This window comes from Suncus etruscus, chromosome 9 (assembly GCF_024139225.1).
Source record: "Suncus etruscus isolate mSunEtr1 chromosome 9, mSunEtr1.pri.cur, whole genome shotgun sequence".
Classification (NCBI taxonomy): domain Eukaryota; kingdom Metazoa; phylum Chordata; class Mammalia; order Eulipotyphla; family Soricidae; genus Suncus; species Suncus etruscus.
In genome coordinates this window covers 101,623,953-101,646,376 of record NC_064856.1, presented here as the reverse complement: position 1 = coordinate 101,646,376, position 22,424 = coordinate 101,623,953, and the positions used below count along the sequence as shown (strand labels likewise).

Genomic DNA, 22,424 nt, shown 5'->3' with positions numbered 1-22,424 from the left:
TTAGAAATAACAAACACGGGCCTGGAGCAATAGTACAGTGGGTAGGGCATTTGCCTCGCATGTGGCCAACCCAGGTTCAATCCCCAGAACTCCCATTTGGTCTCCCAAGTCCACCAGGAGTAATCCCTCACTGTAGAGCCAGAGCTGTGTATAGCCAAAAGACCAAAAAAAAAAAAAAAAAAAAAAAGTAAAAACAAAGATGTGTTCAGAAAGATTAAATTACTGGCTGTAAAACTAGTGGCAAAAACACAACTAAAACCAAGGTCTTCTGGTTCAGTGCTTTTTCCACTAATCACTCAACCTTATTACTGTTTTAAATTGACCTTGTATTATTTAAAGCCGGAACAGGAAGTAGTGAATGTTCTTGCTAGTTAAGCAGGTTTCTAAGTTCACTGCCACCTGGAACAAATCCAAGAACCAGGTCCAAACTCTGTCTGATTCTTTATGTCTGCTGTCACAGTTATGGACAGCAAAAACCACCCAGCACCCACTTAGCCTAAATCCAATCTCTTAATTTATGAAGAAGTCAGAAAAAGAAGACTGGTCAAAACTAGCCAACACCCTGGGCAGACTCCTTTGTAGATAGCTGTTATCTCTCAATGCCCCAAGTTGCACCAGCTGAGATCCGGTGCCTGCTTCCCAAACCCTACCTCCCTAGGAATAAAAAAGGTGAGTCACATGGAAGTTAGATTAGTAGTCCACAGATACCTTAAAGATGACTGAGTCAGACTTAGATAATGGGGCCTCTACCCCTCACCAAGCCCAGTTCACTGTTATCCAAAGCTACCCAATGTATAAGGAAAATGAAAATGAGCACAAAGGCATGTGTTCCCGAAGGTCATGGCCCATCCATATATAGAAATTCACTGACAACTGCTGGGCTAGCCTATCAAGACAACCATAAATCATCTCCAATACTTATTTCTCTTTGCTTGTAAAACTCTTTGACTTATTCTAAAGGAGAATTTACAGCCCAGGGATCAAATCTCAAAATTAAGAATGGTTTTTAATTTTTTATATTTTTAAAAGGTTACAAAAAGAACAGTAACTACATACAATGTAAATGACAGATCGCCTGCAAAGCCTCAAACAGTTCTAATCTGGTCCTTCACAGAAAAGGTTTGCCTTTCTACAGTATAAAGCCTTCTCTCAAAGCAAACCACCTACCAAACCTCACTCATTCCTTTATTTTTTTTCGTATCGCCGAAGAATTTTCAAGGATAGTGAAGTCAGAACAGGGAGCTACTTAATGACCTTTCAGTACTAATGTACTGAACCAAAAGAACCTAAATACAAAGTTTCAGAGATTATGAGATCAGGTTTGGTTTGGGTTTTGTTTTGTTTTGTTTTTTAATGGTCTGTTTGCTTAATTGGGCTTTTTGGCCACACCCAATGAAGCTCAGCAATTACTTCTGGTGTACCATTTAGGATGCCAGGGATTGAACTCAGGTCAGCTGCATGCAAGTCAGTACCCTATCCACTGTGCTCTCTCTGGCCCCTTAAATCTATTATTAACATGAAATTTAAATGCAAGGAGCATGGGGTGGGGCAAATCACACTCAAGGGAGCTCAGACTTACTCTTTCTTTTTTCCTCCATCCCCCTCCAGAACTTACTGTCAGCTTTAAATTTAGGGATCACTTCTGATGGGCTCAGGGGTTCAGAAGATCAAATCTATGTAATCCATGTGCAAGGCAAGCTCTTACTTGCTGTATGATTGATTGTTCCAGCCCCAGAGTAGTCTTATAAATAGATTCACATAATTGTCTGCTACACACTTTATTTATTTTGGAGTTTTTGTTTTGTGTGTTTTTTAATATTTAGTTTTGGAGTCAAACAGGTAATGCTCAGAGATTACTCCTGGCTCTGCACTTAGGAGTTATTACTGGTGGTGCACTGGGATCACATGGGATAGTAGGGATCAAATCCAGATTAGTCACATGCAAAGCAAGTGCTTACTCAGTATACTATTTCTCTAGTCCTTTTGGTATCTTTTTGTTTGTTTTGGTTTTTGGGTCACACCCGGCAGCGCTCAGGGGTTACTCCTGGATCATGCTCAGAAATCGCTCCTGGTAGGCTTTGGGGACCATATGAGATGCTGAGATTCGAACCACTGTCCTTCTGCATGCAAGGCAAATGCCCTACCTCTATGCTATCTTTCCAGCCCTCCTTTTGGTATCTTAATCAATATGGTGATGGCCTGACTTGGGCCTCCAACACGCAAAGCATTTCATGGCTTTTATTTAGCTCCTGGGATTGAAAACCACGTAAGGTTTGTGCTCTAAACAAAGGAGAGGGCTGGAGGTGAGAGTTGTAAGCAAAAGATCTAGGCTTATTCCCTGGCACCTACTGGTCCTCCCACAGTACCATCAGGAGTGACTCCCAAGCATCAAGTTGGGAAGTAATTCCTGAGCATTACCAGGTGTGGCTCCAAAACCAAAACCAAACAAATAAACCATAAACTGGAGAAACTTACAAGAACACTTGAAATCCTTTGTAGATACCCTATGACCAAAAAGGGATCAGATCATGGGAAATAGAGAGATTTTTGGTTCTTGGGTCATACCCTGTGGTCCATGAAGACCACCTACCATATGTAGTGTCAGGATTCCATCCTGGGTCACAAGTGCAGTTACCTATATACAAGCGACTTAATCTTTGTACTATCTCTCTAGCCCAAGAAATCACTTAAGTTCTTATGCAGAAGCATGAGACATTTAGAATAAAAAAGACCAAAAACCATTACAAGTTGTTTACTTTCTTTTTCCCAACCAGACCTCATAAATGCAAAGCTTACACTCTGCCACTGAACTAGACCCCCAGTTCAAAAGTTGTCTTTTTTCTTTTTTTTTCTTTTTTCTCTTGTTTTTTGAGTCACACCTGGCAGTGCTCAGGGGTTGCTCCTGGCTCTATGCTCAGAAATCGCTTCTGGCAGGCTCGGGAGACCATATGGGATGCCAGGATTCGAACCACCATCCTGCTGCATGAAAGGCAAACGCCTTACCTCCATGCTATCTCTCCGGTCCCTGTCTTTTTTCTTTATTTTAAAATTGCATTAGATATATTAAGGCAATGTGTTTATGTTTTGTTTTGAGGTTTTGGGTTTTGTTTGAGGGATATGTTTTGGTTTTAGGGTGTTTGGTTTGTGTGGTTTTGGGGGGGTTTGGAGGGGGAGTTGGTTTTTGGGCCATACTTGTGGTGCTTAGGAGTTATTCCTAGCTCTGCATTCAGGAATTACTCCTGATATATACAAGACAACATATGGGATGCTGGGGATCGATCTCAAGTAGGTCGCATGCAAGGTAAGCACCTTACCTGCTGTCCTATCTCTCCATCCTTGGTAATGTGTCTATAACAATGTTGACATTTAGTGTTGCTATACAGTTACCTCACCTACCACCACCAAAGTGCCCAGAGCCAGACCCCTGTTACAAGTGGTTTTCTACAGTGGAAATATATAACTTTTAAAATTAAAAAACAATTTTAAAGGCAATTTGTGAAGCCTGATAGAACAGTGGTTAGGACACCTCTTTTGCACACAGTCATCCCAGGTTTGATGCCCAGCATCCTATGGTCCCCTGAGCCTTGCCAAGAATGATCCCTATTTAAAAGAGAGGACTAAGTTGATACTACTTAGTAGTATCAGAAAAGGAAGTACAATGTGTGACCTTCTATGAAACATAGGAGGTGGAAGGGCCTCTTAGCTCCATAAGCACTTAAAAGAAAAGCCATACGTTCTCCCTGTTTTGAAAAGACCCCTATTTTCCCACTATTTGCATACCTTAAGCGTCGGCGAGGATCCGAGGGTGTCCCAGTCCGCCGAGCAGTGCCATAATCAGACATCATACCATAATCCAGGTCATCATAGCCCATGCTACGCTGGTCATCCTCTAACCCGTAGGGCTCTGGATGAAAGCGATGAAGATCCACACTGCTTCCACCTACCCGAACCTGGGGCTGAGGCCCATAGACATCCTGTCTGCTAGGTGCCCGATAACCTTCCATGCTGGGCCTATACCGCTCCTCTATTCGGGTCACCCGGGACAGACTGCCATAGTTGTCACTGCCACCCGGATAACCATCTTCATAGTGGCGGCCATACCCATCAGGGGGGTAGTGGAAGTTCCTGGGAAGGGTGGCAGTGCCTGCTTGCCCTACGTAAGGAACAGGTCCCCCATTGCCATTCTTGCGGAAGTCACGACCCAGAGTCTGGATATAGTTGTTAGAAACGGATGAGGCATCCACAGGCAGCCCATCTGGTCCCATGGGGACTGGCTGTACTGTCCTTGTTGTCACGGTCTTCACTACTTTCTTGACCTGAAAGTATGGAAAAAAGAAAAATTATGTGAATAATAAAAGCTTAAATTCAAAACCACTCTAAGAAACAGACCCTATCTTCAGAAACCTCTTATAATTGACCATTTAGAAAGTCCCAGGCGTATGCCTCTAAGGGAAACCACTGCAGACCTTAACATGCCTTCTCTCATCTTTAGTCCATTAGATTTTCCTGTATCTTTCCATATTCTCTAGCCAATCAGAGATCACTTTCTGTATTCCTTCATTACAGATCAGTGACCTGCACTCAGTCTGAGTATTTAACCCCTTTCTCCATTAGAAAGAACAGTAGCATCACTTCCACCACCCTCGACCTTATGTTAGTCAAGCTTACCGTGGTCTCTGTGCGCCGGGTGGTTCCATCATCTGAGGTTTCCACAGATACCACAGACATGGCTCCCTCAGGGTCCTCCTCAGTGTAGGTTTCCACAATCTGCCCTGGTTCTTGCATCCTAGGAATAGTGCTATACAGAAGGTGACTGTGATCCTACACAGAAAGAGGACAAAAGGTGCCATGAGTTACCATATACTTAAAATCTATCCCTGTAAAAAGCAGTGATCATCTCCTGGAGTTAGACTCATGCATCTCCAATGGGTCCCAGATTTGTGAGAGAGGTGGCTATTCTAATTTTTTTAAACTGCACAAAAAGATATAAGATTTAATTTCCCAGTTCTAATCATTTAGCAAGTTTGAATTGATTTAATTATAGCTACATAAACATCCAATGACAGAGCCAACATTTAATTTTGCAGATCTGGTCATCTGAATATGAACTGTGTCAATTACAGCTACAATTCAGACATTCACCCAACCATTTTTAAAATGAACCAGGACTGAAGAGAGGCGAAGGCACTTGCTTTGCAGTGCAGCCAATCTTGGTTCAATTCGGGCATCACAGAGTTTCCAGGCACTAGAAGTGACCCCTGAGCACAGACCCAGGAGTAAGCCAAGAGTACAGCTGGATGTAGCCTAAAACCAAATCAAACAAAATGAAGCAAGCAGGGCATTGGCCTTGGACGTGGCTTTCCCAGGACGAACCTGGGTTTGATCCCTGGCGTCCCATATGGTCCCCCGAGCCAAGAATGATTTCTGAACACATAGCCAGGAGTAACCCCTGAGCATCACCAGGTGTGGTCCAAAAGCCAAAAAAGAAAAAAAAAAAAAGCCATCTTCCTCACTGATGGCATGTAACTTTTCTTGATAGTGCCTAACTCTCAAGACATCTTTTAGGTAGGGTTTCCTATAAAGTGGAAGCATGTCCATTCAAGAAAGAGGATGTAGTAATTAAAGGATCAAACACCAGGACCACTGGTATTTGTTCACTAAAATTCATCCCAAAATTAAAACCAAAAGGGGGGGGGGGCAGAGCGATAGCGCAGCAGTGTGGCATTAGCCTTGCACGTGGCTGACCTAGGACAGACTTTGGATTTCAAGCATCCCATGTGGTCCCCAAAGCCAGGAGCGATTTCGGAGCGCATAGCCAGGAATAACCTGAGCGCCACCGGGTGTGGCCCAAACACCAAAATACAATAAAACAAAATTCATCCCAAAATAAAACTACAGAGTTCAGGTTGGGAAATAGCACAGCAGTAAGGTGTTAGTCTTGCATGTCGACAATCTAGGAGACGGTGGTTCGAATCCCAGTATCCTATATGGTCCCCTGAGCCTGCCAGGGGTGATTTCTGAGCACAGAGCCAGGAATAGCCCCTGAGCACTGTCGGGTGTGAACCCCACAAAAAATATTAACTATAGAGTTTGAGATTCTACTTTTTCTGTTTGGTTTTTGTGTCACACTTGACAGTACTTGGAAGCTCCTTTATGCACAATGCTCCTGAAAGAGCTAGAGGAATAACAAAGTACTGGGGACTAAACCTGAGGCTTCAGCATGCAAAACATGTGCTCCACTCCTTTGAACTATCTCCCTGGCCCTTCTACTTCTTTATTTTCCTAAACAAGAAACTAAAGGATGTTTACAATGTGCCAGGGAGGCCCTTTGTAAGACACTAATACACCCTCACTGGTTGGTAAATAAAATGATATGAGTTAAGAAACACAGACCTTGTGCAAAAAAAGAATTACCTGGGGTCCGTTTAGTTTCAAATCTGAAAATTTCTGTCGCTCAAGGTCAGCATCGCCCACAAACCGTCCGTTCTGAAAGATAGCCCACAAGACAATTCACTTTGTGGCCTTCCTTTGCTCTATTAAACACAAATGATCTTTTTGCCAAACAGGAAAGAGATTTCAAAAAGATTAGAGACTTGAAATCTTTTTGTTAGTACTCATAAAAAGATCCACATCATTCTTTTAAGTCTTAGCACTTTCCTCAAAATTGGTTTCAGGTTTGAAACACGGAAGACTGGGTCTCTGGAACATAAAGCAAGCTCCAGGCAGGAATGAAAATACAGCAGATGGGACATTTGCCTTGCATTAGGCTGATCGGGTTCAATTCTCGGCATTCTCTATGGTCCCTGGAGGCCACCAGGCATGATCCCTGAGTGTAGAGCCAGGAGTCATCCCTGGGCACCACCTGGTGTGGCCCAAAACCAAAAAACAAATGAACATAAAAATCCTGAAGCTCCATGAGAGCAAAGGTTGGTTTGTGTTTGGGGTGTTGCTTCTGCTTTTTTGGTTTATTGTTTCTGGGACGATTTTTGGTGACTTTAATTCAATTTAATTCAATATACATATATAACCTTCGTGTCTTGAACAGTGTGTGGCACATAATGGGCACTCCATCTAAAAACCTATATGCTGAGTTAATAACAGAAACACAAGGAGTTAGTTAGCCAACACGCATGCAATCTTTTGCAAAAAGCTCTAAGAATATAGGTAGTGCTGAAAGGCTAGGTCAGAGTAGGGGTAAGGGAGGACCCAAAAAGTCTTGCTTATTGCTTCCTACTCTACTACCAGTGGAAACTCCCATATCAAGCAGTTTTTCATAAGAAGAAAAGTTATAAGTTTCTCTTTGCAAGTCAGAAGAAATAAAATCCCAATGCCCCTCAAGCAAACAGGAACATCTTCAGCACTTGTGATTAGAACCACAGAAAATATCTGAAAATGTCATCCTTAAACTGTTACATCTTAAACAGCAGAGAACAATCTAATGACATTATACTATGTAAAAATACATTTCTTCCAACAATGAGATCAGTCACCTATGAGTACTCTTCCCATGCCCTACTCCTATTACATAGAGAGTGTAATGCTACAGAGAGAGGAAGTTAAACATTACTTTCAGGAAGAAGGAAGGGTGTGGTTTCATAGCTGAGCTGAAGTTAAAAATAAAAGAGAAAAAACCACACACTAAATCCTGGAATTCCCCATCACCCCTATGTGTGAGTTAACCTGTTCTCTCCTTTCAATATATATACTTCTCATCCCTAAGTCTCTATTCTATTTCCTATAGTACATGGAACATAGTAAACAATCTGCCTTCCAATTCCTTAGTATCTCCCAACTGGAATTCTGGCATCTCACTTAGTATGGCCCTCGGCATAAGGAGACCGTCTCTGTCTTAAAATAGAAGTAACCAACGAAATCGACTACTGAAGCATGAGTACTCACCGGGGAACTTGCAAAGTGCAATCTATCAAGCAATGTTTACAAATGCAAATGCAAGCAAACACACACACACACACACACACACACACACGAACACGCGCGCACACACAAACCTCAGACAGATTACATCACAACCAAGTCAGACTAGAGAAACCAGAGGAAACCTAAGATACTTCTTGTTTCTAACACCAACTCCGACTCTTACAACTCATCACAGTCAGCCAAGCCAGAGACCACTGGCTCTTGTGGTTACGTGGGTAAAAACAGCAGCACGATGCTCCCTGCTCTCCAACTCTGGCCAGCACTATTAACAATGACTCCTTCCTCTAAGACATGATTTGCACAGCCAACAAAAAGAGCACACAAGGACAATATGGAACAGGAATACACAATTTATAGATGCTGCCACACAACCTCAGCACATACTGTTCCCAAAAAGAGAGTGCACTAGAACCGAGTATAAAAACCCATCATCCTCAACCACAAAGAGGGTTTTTTGTACGTTCGGGAACTTTTTATACCAAGGGGGCCAGGATGGGAAGAATTAGAAGAAACAAAGGTACCCTGAGTAGAACTCCAAACTACCTGATCTACCCTTTTTATCAAGAACTGCATCCCAACCCAGAAAACACCATTCCAAAAAAACAAAAATCAGATGAACTCCTGCAGAGACAACCACCCAACTCAGCACAGCAGCAACCCCTCTCCATTTAGTCCTTGCAGTGCTGAGGACAGAGCCCAGGTCTCAGACATGTAAGGAATGCCTTTTTACTGTTGAGCCATATCCTTGGCTCTACATCTCCAACATCCTTAATCAGAATGCATCACCCCAGGGAAGGTTCGTGCTTTTCATCTCCTTGAGTAGTTGTCCAAGGATCACAGTCTCTCTATGACCATGCCAAAGTCCTACCTGCATCCTACCTGATGGGAGAGGGGTTACCTGATGCCGGCGGGTGAGGGTGCCGTTGGCCATGAGTGGGTTGGCATCTTGTGGTGAGACCCGGACGCGCTCCAGTTGCGCCGAGACGTGGCGCCGTTCTTCTTCTAGCGCCCGGGTCAGCTTCTCAAACTGGGCCTCTTGTTCCTTCACAGAGGCCAAGATGCTGGCGGTCGACTCCACCTCTGAGTCATCCATGAAGGTAAGGGGCAGAGCCGCCGCAAGGTAGGGTAAAAAGGAAGGCGGTGGAGCACAGAAGGAGGAGGAAAGAGGGAGAAGACCCCCCTCACTTCACACTATAGGGTTGGGGTAGGGGAAGTAAGAGAGGAGAGAAAAGGACACAGGTCAGAGAAGACAGATGAATTATTAACCCTCGAGCCACAGCTGGCCCTTTATGGTTTAACTGCAGTGCAGAAAGTAAGCCACCACCAAGCCCAGGAGCCCATCACCAGTCTGCTCAAGCAAGATTCTTTGCCCACTGCTCTCCTTAAGGCCCCACCAGAATAATTACTGAAAAGAAAGGTATAACTAAAATCAAGTCTGCGCTATTGGTAGGAAAGGAAGAGTGTATCTAAAGACCTTAATCATGGAATAGATTAAAATGAGATTATTTGCCCCTAGAAAAATGTACTGCTAATCAAAGTTGTAACTCCACAATAAAGATAACTGTTCCCTGTGTTAAAGGGACAAGTTGCTTCTAGAGGTAAAAAGGCAGTTCACATCTTAACCTCTCCCAATCTGAATACTGAAACTGCTACAGTATTTTTTTTTTTTTTTTGTGGTTTTTGGGTCACACCCGGCGGTGCTCAGGGTATATTCCTGGCTCCAGGCTCAGAAATTGCTCCTGGCAGGCACGGGGGACCATATGGGACGCCGGGATTCGAACCGATAACCTCCTGCATGAAAGGCAAACACCTTACCTCCATGCTATCTCTCCGGCCCCTACAGTATTTTTTTTTTAATGGAAAAAAATAGACTCAACTGGGGGCCAGGGATATGGTTCAATGACAGAACACATATCTCTGTGTTCTAGGTTCAACCCCTGCCTGGGGGAAAGAAAAATTTATCTACAAACACACATGCCAAGTTTTATGTTAAAGTAAAATCTCAATAAGAAATAAAAGTAATAAAAATCTTCCCACAACCAAAAACAGGTAACAAATTGAAAGCCCTCATGTTTATTTAATATTTACAAAGAAGTTTATTTTTTTCCCCAAAACTATAATGCAATATTGAGGGCAAAGCAAATGCCCTCTGGCTAATGGAGATAAAAGCAATAGAACCACAAAACATGGACTATTTTCAAAGATCTTCACTTCTTGGTGAGAAAGGAGTACAAAGCTCTTACTCTGAAATAGTCCCTCAAATTCTCACCTTTAGAACTTCCTATGTTTCTGTTCTGTAGAATCCCTACAGACTATTATTACTTCAGTTATTCTGACTCAGTAAATATTCAAGTATCTAGAGGGTTTATGTGTTCTTTTTAAGCAACAAATGAGCTATATAGATATGGAGAGTTCCTCAGACAAATGTGGTCAACTGCAAGCTGACCGTAAAGAAAGGGGCATTGTACTCATACTGCTGGTCTTGACGAAGTTTTTCTTATAGCTATTGGAAACTTATGGCAGTCCAAAATATACCACATTGAAATGAAAGGCATGTATTAGGATAAACCCTTTCCCCCCATTCTCCCACCCTCTCAATAGCCCTTAAAAGAAAAAAAAGCACTTAAAATGTTTTATTTTTAATAAATATATTTCCATACACACCTGTTAATAGAAGGTCGTAACTGATTGGTTTAACACAGAGAACAGCCCAGTCTAGATTCAAAAAGTCATGTGAGAAGCATCCCAGCCACCACAGCAAGGAGGAAGCAGGAAGGAGAGAGCTGCAGAAATATTTGAAGGAAAAATGAAAATGAGAGGAAAATAAAATACAACCACCGTATTAAAAAAAAAAAATCAAGGGCAAGTACTAGGGAAAAAATAATCTGGACATGGGGAGGGAGTAATTTATAATATGATTTGGAACTGTTTAAAGCGATAACCTTTGGACTTTGATTTTAGCTTTATGGACTTTGAATGTAGTTTTCATGAAAATCTGGATTCTATTGTCATTGTCAGTTCAGCATTCTTCTACTTCTATACTGAATCAGGACCAGGTTATAATATGGATAAAATTTCACTCACCCCCTCTTCCCAGAAAAACCAAAAGGAGAAAAAAAATACTGCTGGAATGCCCTGCCCCCTCCTTCCCACCCCTAAGGCAGAAACCTCGGAGCCCAGTTCCAGCTTGCCCACAAAGACATTGAGAAACCAATGCAATAGTCGCAGTGGGAAAAGCATGTGCAGACTAGCCTGAGCTGAGTCTTTAGCTTCGGTTCCCTTTCCCACGCTCCCCACAGCCCCACCAAATACAAAGACCTGGGTCTGTTTGCCTTAGAGGATACATAGCAATCATCGAGCAAGAATATACAGAGAAATTGATAATCAGGCGTCCAATATACTCCTTAATTAAGTCCCTATCACTACAAGGACCCTTCCACAGGATCCCATCCCCAAATCCAAAAACAAGTTCATTCTTCTCTAAATTCCTCCTACTAAGTCTCTGGGTTCCCTCAATCACTTATCTCCTGGTCTCCATCCACAGCCAGTTGTCACTTTATCATATTACCACCCTTCATTCCAAAAGACTTCTAAGAGGTCCTAATGAAGTAGCTACATTAAAAACATCTCACTCCCTTTTCATTTTTTCCTTTGAAGCATTTGCCCTTATCCGCTATATACTATGACCTATGAAATGTCCACATGAAGAGGACTCTGAGTTCTAAAATTCAAGTTCAGGGTCTCAACAGGGCCCGAACTGCACTTACCACTCTGGCAGCTTCTACCCTGTAATCATCTCTGCCAATAAAAGCCCAAACTACCACTACCCTGGGTCATACTGTAACAACACACCCTCTCTGCTAAACAAAGAAATTGTCACTCTTGCAATAATTTGCCGTTTTTTGCCCCACTACTTTAATTCAATGAAGAGCTGGAGAATAAATAGTAAGTTGGTTAATAAGGATGGTAGTTATCATAGAAGAAGCTCTAAATCACAAAGCAGTATCTGTAAAGTTATTTCTTCCATCATGATGACTTTAAAAGCTGACTAGCTGTAGAAGAGCAGTTAAGGAGAAGAGAAAATAAGATCCCTGGGCCTAAAAAGCATGAGGTATTTCTAAATGAAAAAAAAAAAAAGGCAAGAAGCAGAATCTATGTAGAACAAAACAGTCATCAGACCAGTCCTGATTCTAGATCTGCCACTAGTCAGGATTGGCAAGAGTCACGGCCATGTTCTCTTCTGTGAGATGCCAATACCACTATGCCAATCTAACTGCTAGATTATCTATGCCAATCTACGCCAATCCAGCGTTGCTATGAAGATCAGGTGAGACAATGTATGTTTTACACATGTGAGGTAGCAAGTTGTTTCAAGAGTTAGTTTCTACCCTCCAGATATATTAAGGCAATGCTCTCAGCCCAAAACTATGTTATGAACTGGCAGATGAAATGAATTGATGAAGAATATAACTTGGGCCAGAGCTAGCTCAATGGGCAGGAAAGAGGGCCAGGTTCAATCCACAGCACAGCACAGCACGGTCCCCAAATATCACCAGGATCAACCCCAGAACAGTGAGCTGGGAGTGTTCCTATACACTGCAGGGTATAAACAACAACAACAAAAAAGAGCTTAATTAGATTCTAACTGAGTGGAGGAGCTGGTTTCGCTACTCCAACCCTATTTACTATGACAACCTAGAGGAGTGTTTCTGGGGCAGAGTACTGCTCTACAACCTGGCAGTCCCAGCACTGCATATATGTTTTAAGTTCTTGGTTCCTTATTTGAGGACTTAGCATTCTATTACAGGGAGAAAGGAAGGTTAAAAGAGCTAACAATTACTGGCTGCTTTGCATCTATTATTTTAGCAACCTTATAACAACCCTAAGGATGTAAATTTTATTAAAAATGAGAAAACAATCTCTATCAGTGGTCCTCAAACTATGTCCCGCGGGCCACATATTGTTTTTGTATCTGTTTTGTTTCTTCATTGCAAAATAAGATATATGCAGTGTGCATAAGAATTCGTTCATAAGTTTTGTTTTTACTATAGTCAGACCCTCCAATGGTCTGAGGGACAGTGAACTGGCCCCCTGTTTAAAAAGTTTGAGGACCCCTGCGTGAAGAAACTCCTCCCCCCATCAGTTAACAGCCAATTTTTTTATTCAATCCAGTCTATGTGATTCCAAAGTCGGTGTAATCTTTTCACTGCACACTGGAGTTCAAAAGGTGTAATACAAGTCCAGTATTAAGATAAATGATCCAGTCCCTTTCTTCTACAATCCTTGTAAACTTTCTTCTCAGCCAACAGGAAAAAAATGAAAAATAGGCTGGAGAGATAGCATGGAGGTATGATGGTGGTTCAAATTCCAGCATCCCATAAGATCCCCCGAGCCTGCCAGGAGAAATTTCTGAGTGTAGAGCCAGGAGAAACCCTTGAGCGCTGCCCGGTGTGACCCAAAAACAAAAACAAAAAAAAATGAAAAATAAAGGTTTTTGTTGTTATGGGGTTGGAGAAATAGCACAAAGTGTAGGTTATCTGCCTTGCACGCAGCCCACTCAGGTTTGATCTCCATCATCCCATATGGTCCCATGAGCCTGCTAGGAATGTAGTCAGTAACACCTGAGCACGCTGGGTGTGGCCCCAAAACCAAAAAAAAAAAAAAAAAACACCAAGTTTTTGTTGCTTTAGTTTGGTTTGTCTACTGACTACACCAGGCAGTTCTAGGGGTTTATTCCTGGTGCTGTGCTAAGGAAATTATATGCAGTTCCTAGAAATAAACACAAGCAATGCAACCATCTTAAAACATTTGTCTGTTCCCTCCACCCCTCTCCAGACCTTCCATGTTCTTTAGTTTGTTTACAGGATCATCCACAATGTCTACATAAAAGGTAAAAGTGGGAGAATGGAGATAATGGGAGAGGAAGAACATGCTATAGAGCAGAACCACTGACCAACTTTGGCCAACTGAAGTTATAAAAGCCTTCCAAGTCCAAATCAACACCTTTCCAAGTTCACCACTAATATTTTCAATGGATTAGACATGCTCTCACTAAAAACACAGATCAACAAGGAATTCTCAAACTGAGAGGGGAGTACATAAGTGATTCAGGCTACTCCCCAAGAACCGATTGTCTGAGAATAACTTGTTTACTCAAACTTAACAAATCAATTTACTCAAATTTTACAAGTCATAGGTCCTATAAACTTGTGCTTCTATAAAAAGGGTACAGCATGGAATAACAACTGTAAAAATAAAATGTAAAAATTTACTTTTTAGGGGCTGGAGCTTGCCTTGCACACAACACAGTCAACCAGGATTTGCTTCTAGGCATCCCATATGGTCTCCCAAGCCTCTGGGAGTGATTCCTGAGTGCACAGCCAGGAATAAGCCCTGAACATCGCGAGGTGTGGTCCAAAAACAAACAAAAAATTGTATTTTAAAATATCCTCTGGGGGGGCTGGGATCAGAGAGATAGCACGGAGGTAGGGCATCTGCTTTGCACACAGCTGATCCAGGACAGATGGTGGTTGAAATCCCAGCATCCCATATGGTCCCTCATGCCTGCCAGGAGTGATTTCTGAGCGAAGAGCCAGGAGTACACCCTGAGCAGCTCCTCGTATGACCCAAAAACCAAAAAAAAAAAAAAAAAAACCTCTGGGACCAGAGAGATAATACATATGGTAGGGTACTTGCCTTATATGCGGTCAACCCAGTTTGAGCCCCAGTATCCCTGAGCACTGCCTGGAGTGATTTGTAAGTGCAGATCCAGGTGTAATCACAGATCACTGCTGGGTGTAGCACCCCCCCCCAAATAGGGGGGTAATCCTCAATGGCCCAAAGGAAAGCACCCATATAGTCGCCAGAACTTGCCAATAAAACAAAAATAAATACCTGCCAGTAAAGATAAAAATTAGTAAATCACATATCACTACATTCTCCCCCTCCCATTTATATAAATCCAACTGCCAGTAGTTGTCCCAGAGTGCAGGAGTAAGCCCTGAACAGATGGGTGTAACAGACACACACACACACACACACACACACATACCACCACCACCACCACCCCCTCCTATAATGGTCCCAAACCAGGGGACCAGAACAATAACACAGCAGGTAAGGTACTTGCCTTGCAAGCAACCAATCTGGGTTCAATCCCTGTACTAAGTAGATATGGTCCCCACGGCCCTCCAGGACTCTTCCCAAGTGCAGAGCCAAAAGTAGCCCTGAGCATTGCCAGGTGTGGCCCAAAAACAGAGAAATAAAAAATGCTAAATTAAATCAAATAAAACATCCAGAAAGAACACACTACACAACAATTTGTTCTTTCTAGATATTTACCAACCAAGTAGCAGGGATGCAGCTCAATGTAAAAGCACACACCTTATATCATGAAACCTGCTTTCAATCCTCTGCACAGCAAAATAAATAGAATCAAACATCACAGCTCTATTATTTGGGGCAAAGCACCATTAATCTTTCTAAATCTCTAATTCCTTCTCTATAACATGAGAAAAACAGGGTGATTGTGAAAATTAAGACACCCCACATATTGTGCTTAGGAAGATATCTCCATGTAAAGGAAATAATCCTTATACAAACACTACTACAAATAGCTAACACAAGAGGAGGGGGATTTTATTCTTGGGGGGGGGGAGGATTTGTTTTTGGGCCACACCAGTGATGTTCAGGGGTTATTCCTGGCTATGTGCTTAGAAATCGCTCCTGGCTTGGGGGACCATATGGGATGCTTGGGATCAAACCAATGTCTGTCCTAGGTCAGCCGCATGCAAGGCAAACCAGCCTACCACTGTACTATCACTCTTTTTATTTTTTTTTCATATTTTATTCTTATTGGTAGTTTTTTGTTGGATTTTTTTTTTTATAAATCACCCATAGGTTGGAGAAATAGTACAGGTGGTAGGACACTTGCCTTACACGTAGCTGCAATGGAGCAACCCTGATTCGAATCCAAGAACTACATGTGGTCCTTTGAGCATCACCAGAGGTTACTCCTGAGCAGAGCCAGGAATAGCCCCTGAGAAAAACAAAAAAACTAAGGGGAAATAAATAAATAAATAAACAAATCACTTATATCTCTACATTCTTCCCCTCCCAGTCAGTAAATTACAGAAATTCTTTACATGCTTAAAAATAAAAGAAAAACAAAAATCCTAACTAGGGGCCAGAGTGATAGCATAGTGGAGAGGGTATTTGCCTTGCAAATGACTGACCTGGGTTCGCATCCCATATAGTCAAGAGTGACTTCTGAGCACAGAGCCAGGAGTAACCCGAGCTCCACCCAGGTGTGGTCCAAAAACCATTAAAAAAAGAAGCTCATCACATAGAGGGATGAGTGCAGTTGGAGAAATGACTACACTGAAAACTATCATAACAATGTGAATGAATGAGGGAAGTAGAAAGCCTGTCTCGAGTACAGGTTGGAGGGGGGAGGAGGGAGATCTGGGAAATTGGTGGTGGGAATGTTGCACTGGTGAAGGGGGGGGTGTTCTTTACATGACTGTAATCATACAACTATAATCATATTTGTAATCACGGTGTTTAAATAAAGATAATTATTAAAAAAAAATCCTACTTGGGGCCCAAAATACATGGGATTTAAGTCTTGGCTTTACTAAAAACTACCTGTGAGGTATTACTGGAGAAATCACCGACCTATATAAGCTTCAATTTATTCTTGTTGGTTTGTTATTGTTGTTTAGAGGCCACATCCAGCTGTACTCAGGCCTTACTCTTGGCTCTACACTCAGGAATCACTTCTGGCATGGCTCAGGGACATTTTATAAGATCAACCAATTCATCCACAGGCAAAGCAAGAGCTCCACAGAATAAACTATGTCTCCAGCCCAATAAGCTTCAGTTTTATTATTCTGATCCCTTAATGGTCCAATACAGTGTGTTTCAATCTGACCCTGGCCCGCTTCTGACCTTGCTTATTTCTTGTGGCCCACCTGTAGATAAGGCAAGTGGGCCTTAGTCTCGTGCCATGAGCCTCCAATTGTGCAGTTTTCAGAGAGAGCCCACTGATGATAGCAATTTTCTGTGTGGTTCAGCAGAAAAAAATTACTGTAGGGCCCGGAGAGATAACACAGCGGTGCTTGCCTTGCAAGCAGCCGATCCAGAACCTAAGGTGGTTGGTTCAAATCCCAGTGTCCCATATGGTCCCCTGTGCCTGCCAGGAGCTATTTCTGAGCAGACAGCCAGGAGTAACCCCTGAGCACCGCCGGGTGTGACCCAAAAACCAAAAACCAAAACAAAAAAAAAATTACTATAAAATTGGGGTGACTTCAACCTGACCGAAATGGGGGACCACAGTTTTCACTGTAAGGGCACATGGTTGAGAAACACTGGTATATGTCAAAATACAGGTTAGGAAATGGTTTGAGGTTTCATTTTGTTGTTTTTGGAGACCCACATCTTGCAATGTGAGGGATCACTCTTGGCAGTGCTCAGGGGGCCATATCTAGTGCCAATGGTCAAACTAGGGTTGGCTCTGGATAAGGCATTAACTAGTGATATAAATGATACTAGCATGGTATCATTGCAGGCCAGGCTTTTTCTGTTGTTTTTTAGGATGGGTGATTCTGAACATTTCTCCGACTCACATGCAGGAGTGAGTAGGAGCTCACATCACAGCTCAGGTAGACATAAATAAAGAGATGACCACAATTAGATAGGCCAATCTCTATCAATAGGGGAAAATTTATGCTGAGATAAAGAAATCAAAACCCTGAGCTTTTCTGAAATATCAATTTTCTGTAGTCAGTCACCAAGGCATCTCTTCTCTTCCTATTCCTTATTAAACCAAACCACCAATGTTACCAACTCTAAAAGTGATAAACAAGACTCTTCTTGCGTGTCATCCTAAAGATTTTAAATGGATGAGATGGGGAGGAGAGGGTGATGCTCAGTACTTATTCCTCACACTATTTTCAGGTAACAGTCCTGGTGGGTCTTGGCAAACCATATGGGACGCAAGGCAGGGACCAAACTCAGGTAAGTCACATGCAAAGCCCAATCCTCTGTATTATCATTCTGGCCCTAAATGGATTTTTTTTAAATATACATACACAGAACCAGGGTCAGAGCAATAATACAGTGAGAAGAGCACTTGTCATGTACATGGCCAACCCAGGTTTAATTCCTGGCATCCTATATAGTCCCCTGAGCTCTCCAGGAGTGATCCCTTAGCCAAGAGTAAGCCCAGAACACAATTGAGTGTGACCCAAAAGCCAAAAAAAAAAAAAAAAACCATACAAAATCTACCACAGACAATCAAAGGTCAGAAAGATAACTCAACAAGCTGAAGCACATATGTTTTGTTTGCAGGAGGCCCAGGTATGGTTCCTGAGACCACTCTGTCCTGTTAACACTGCCAGGAACAGCTAACTCCCAAACCTGAGTCTGGAGTACCCCACCCCCACCCCAGTACTGTGGCTGCTGGGTATGCCCCAACAAACAAACTAAAAAGACTACCAATCAACAAAATACCTGTAACACTCTAGAACAGTTTTTTTGGGGTTCTATTTTTTGGTTTTTGGGCCACAACCGATGATGATCAGGGGTTACTCCTCCTGGCTCTGCACTCAGAAATCGCTCCTGACTTGAGGAACCATATGGGAGGGACTCCGGAAGATGAAACCAAGATCTGTCCTAGGTCAGCCGCATGTAAGGCAAACGCCCTACCACTGTGCCACCACTCTGGCCCCTCCAGAACAGTATAACTTTCAAGTTTTTTTTAGTTACCTTAAAGCCACTAATTTTCCTTAACTATCATTTAACCCAAAGTTCAAAGGAATTATTCCTGCTGGACCACATAAAAATTTGCCGTTTTTATTTTTAAATCAAAGAGGTATATTTAGTCAACAGATTTCTCTATAGTATCTTATCACAAAGAGTGCTTTTACCAGAGTCCAAAGGCTAAGGACTTACCCCACCCACCTCATGTTCCAGTCTGAAGCTCAGTCAGAACAATTTTATTATTTCTCCTTTCATGAGGAAGAGTCATTCCCATATCAACTCCATTTCCCCAAACATGATTTACATCAAAATCTAAAGAATACTTCAAACCTCACCTCACTTGAGGACTTTTAAGAATTACAAAACTAGGAGCCGATGAGGTGCCGCTAGAGGTAGGGTGTCTGCATTGCAAGCACTAGCCAAGGATCAGAACAGCGGTTTGATCCCCCCAAGCCAGGGGCAATTTCTGAGCCCTTAACCAGGAGTAACCCCTGAGCATCAAACGGGTGTGGCCCGGAAAAAAAAAAAAAAGAATTACAAAACTGGTATAATGAAAAAGGCCTTCTTGTCTTTGATGCTAGCGATGTCTTGCTTTCCTGGGTCTGTGTCTATTCAACATCCAGATTCCCCACTCGGGTCAAAAGCACCTAAAAGGTTCATTGAATGGAGAAATCTCACTTCCACAAGAAAGTGACTGAGTCCCACTGTACACACCATAAAATCTCTCTGAAAAAGTCTGGCAAATTTCTCAAGATAGGGGAGTACATTCTATCCCATAAGCATTTCAAAGACTAGAAGATTTTTAAAATAAATGTTATATATATATATATATATATATATTATATATATATATATTATATATATATATATTGCCATTCTCTATAAGTCTGTAGGGCACCTGTAAATGTGATTCAAAGTTACCTGTCAAAAAAAAAATTTTTTTTTTTTTTGCTTTTTGGGCCACACCTAGTGACGCTCAGGGGTTACTCCTGGCTTTGCGCTCAGAAATTGCTCCTGGCTTGGGGGACCAAATCGGATGCCGTGGTCCGTCCTAGGTTAGCACATACAAGGCAAACACCTACGACCTGTGCCACCACTCCGGTCCTTACCTGTCAAAATTTTAAGATTTTTATATTTTGCTTGTTTTGGAGCCACAACCAGTGATGTTCAGGACTTACTCCTGGATCTGTGCTCAGATATTACTCCTGACAGACTCCTGAGACTATCTGGGAAACCTGAGTAGGCCACATGCAATGGAAATGCTTTACTTGCTGCACTTTCTAACCTCCAAAATTTAAAGTTGTTTTACTTGGGAGGTTGGGAGGCACACTCTGCAGTGCTCACAGATTACTTCTGCCTCAGCACATAGAAATTATTCTTCGTGGTGCACAGGGGGATATATAGGATACCGGGAATTGAACCCGGGTCAGCTTTGTTCAAGGCAAACACCCTACCCACTGTACTATCTCTCTGGCCCCAGGGTTTAACGTTTTTACAAGGTCTCTAAAAAGAAATAAAGAAAATCACTTCTACCATCAGGACCCAAACTTTAAAAGCCAGATGAAAATTCTTTTGCTCTCTTGCTATATTGACCTTTCCCAAGTTTTCTGGGAACCCCCGAAACCATCGCCCAAACCATCTCGTCCTAAAATGGCTAGACACTGGGCTGGTTCTGAAGCAAAGGAAGGGTGTGGCTGTGAGTTAGCGAGAGGGGCCAAGACTGAGAGCACAGAAAGAAACAAAACCTGCTCTCTCTGGAGCAAGTATGACACACACAGGACTGGTCGAACGAGTCCTTCTGATCTCTCAGGCCAGGCCGCCTCCTTCTCCTCCCCATTAGCCAAGTGCCTCCCCAGGGCCCTGCAAAGGGGGCTGATAACGCTGAATTTTCTCTCAATCCAGCCAGCCTGAGTCTGAGTCGCTTACCTGAATCCCTTCCGTGTATCCCGGCCAATGGTGCCTCACCTGGCCTTATAAGGAAAAGGCAGGGCTGTAGGGAACTGCTGATAAGGAAACAAAGATAAGAGGGAGGGGGGGAAAAAAAAAGGCGGTGTCAGGCCAGAGGAAGAGGAGAGGCCAAATGCTTTACTCCTTCCTAGTAGTGGAGGGAGAAAAAGTGGTGGCTAGGTACACAGCGGAATTTCTTTTATTTCCAAGAGTTAAACAGTACCTTTCATTTTAATTAAAGGGATCCTACTTTGACTAAAACAAAAATGTAGCAATCCTAGGGACTGAACAGTGGGGAGGACATTTGCCTTGCATGCTGCTGACCCAGGTTTGATCCCCACCATCCCATAGGGCCCCCTGAGCACTGCCAGGAGTGATTCCAGCGTGCACAGCCAGGAGTAAGCCATAAACATTGTCAGGTATGTCCCAAAAATAAAAGAAAAAGAGAAACAAGGATTTCGTATTCCTGGGGATGGAGAAATAGTACAGCAGGCAAGGTACTTGCCTTGAAAGCCACTGACTTAAGTTTGATCCCCACATCCAGATGGTCCCTGAGCCCACCAAGAATCCTGAGCACAGAACCAGTAGTTAGCCCTGAGCACAAAATCAATCCTTAGAATTCCTCTTTCTAGGGGGCCGGGCGGTGGCGCTAAAGGTAAGGTGCCTGCCTTGCCTGCGCTAGCCTTGGATGGACCGCGGTTCGATCCCCCGGTGTCCCATATGGTCCCCCAAGCCAGGAGCAACTTCTGAGCACATAGCCAGGAGTAACCCCTGAGCATTACCGGGTGTGGCCCAAAAACCAAAAAAAAAAAAAGAAATAGAATTGGGGCCGGGTAGGTGGCGCTGGAGGTAAGGTGTCTGCCTTGCAAGCGCTAGCCGAGGAAGGACCGCGGTTCGATCCCCCGGCGTCCCATATGGTTCCCCCAAGCCAGGGGCGATTTCTGAGCACATAGCCAGGAGTAACCCTTGAGCGTCAAACGGGTGTGGCCCAAAAACAAAAAAAAACAAAAAAAAAAAAAAAAAAAAAAGAATTCCTCTTTCTTCCCATCCCCCCCCAATCTTTGTATTCCTTCTTTAAATTCCTCCCACCCTAGCTCTGGACTCCCATGATCACTTAACTCATTTACTAACTTTATTACCCTTCTCTATTCTAGGGGTGGGAAAGGAAAATATGTCATGGAATAACAGCTTAACCTTATGGTTTAACTTGAGGCCACCCAACTGATTGAGCTTACATTCCTTTTTTTAAAGAGGCAATTTCTGTAATATTCCATTCCCCCCACATGTCCCATCTCTTTGCCCATCATTTTAAGATAACTTGGAAAGGCTAAAAGCTGCGTGTGTAGTTGAGTCATATTTACATGGTTCTACTTCCTCAAAACTGAAGAGTAAGAGTCTACTCTTACTACCTCCCTTTTGAGAAGAAAGAGTGAGAAAGAGAAGTGGGAAGAGGTGTGAGTCCATGGGAAATCAGAGAAAGTATTACAGTCCAATTTCAGCAACAGGGACAGATAGCTCAAGGAAATACTTCTCCCCATCTTAAAGAAAAAAGAGGGACGAGAAATAACCACAGCAGTAAGGTGTTTGCCTTGCACATGACTGACCTAGGTTTGATCCCCAGCATCCCATAGGGTCCCCTAGCTCTGCCAGAGTGACCCCTGAACAGAACCAGAAGTCCTACATACAGCTGGGTGAGCCCCCCTCCTCCCCACCCCCTAAAAAAGAAAATCTGACCATACTTGGGGAAGTAAAATTATGTTATATCTGACCTCCTCCTA

General features: G+C 42.9%; 2 protein-coding genes across 6 annotated transcripts in view; one reads left to right on the top strand and one right to left on the bottom strand.

Annotated features, from left to right (window-relative positions):
• The window catches only part of SSRP1 (structure specific recognition protein 1), a 1,220,984-nt gene that overhangs the window by 616,181 nt on the left and 582,379 nt on the right, over positions 1-22,424 (top strand). The window lies entirely within an intron of this gene.
• Positions 1-22,424, bottom strand: part of CTNND1 (catenin delta 1) — a 71,269-nt gene that overhangs the window by 23,991 nt on the left and 24,854 nt on the right. For 4 of the 5 annotated variants that reach the window (XM_049779602.1, XM_049779598.1, XM_049779601.1 and 1 more), the window contains exons 2-6: positions 10,603-10,721; positions 8,837-9,129; positions 6,415-6,486; positions 4,669-4,821; positions 3,781-4,316 (exon numbers count right to left, since the gene is read on the bottom strand). In XM_049779602.1, coding sequence (XP_049635559.1) covers positions 3,781-4,316; positions 4,669-4,821; positions 6,415-6,486; positions 8,837-9,031 — 956 coding nt within the window. In that variant the 5' untranslated portion in view covers positions 9,032-9,129; positions 10,603-10,721. Of the gene's footprint in view, positions 1-3,780; positions 4,317-4,668; positions 4,822-6,414; positions 6,487-8,836; positions 9,130-10,602; positions 10,722-20,625; positions 20,700-22,424 lie in introns of all 5 variants that reach the window. The other variant, XM_049779600.1, reaches the window with a different exon arrangement.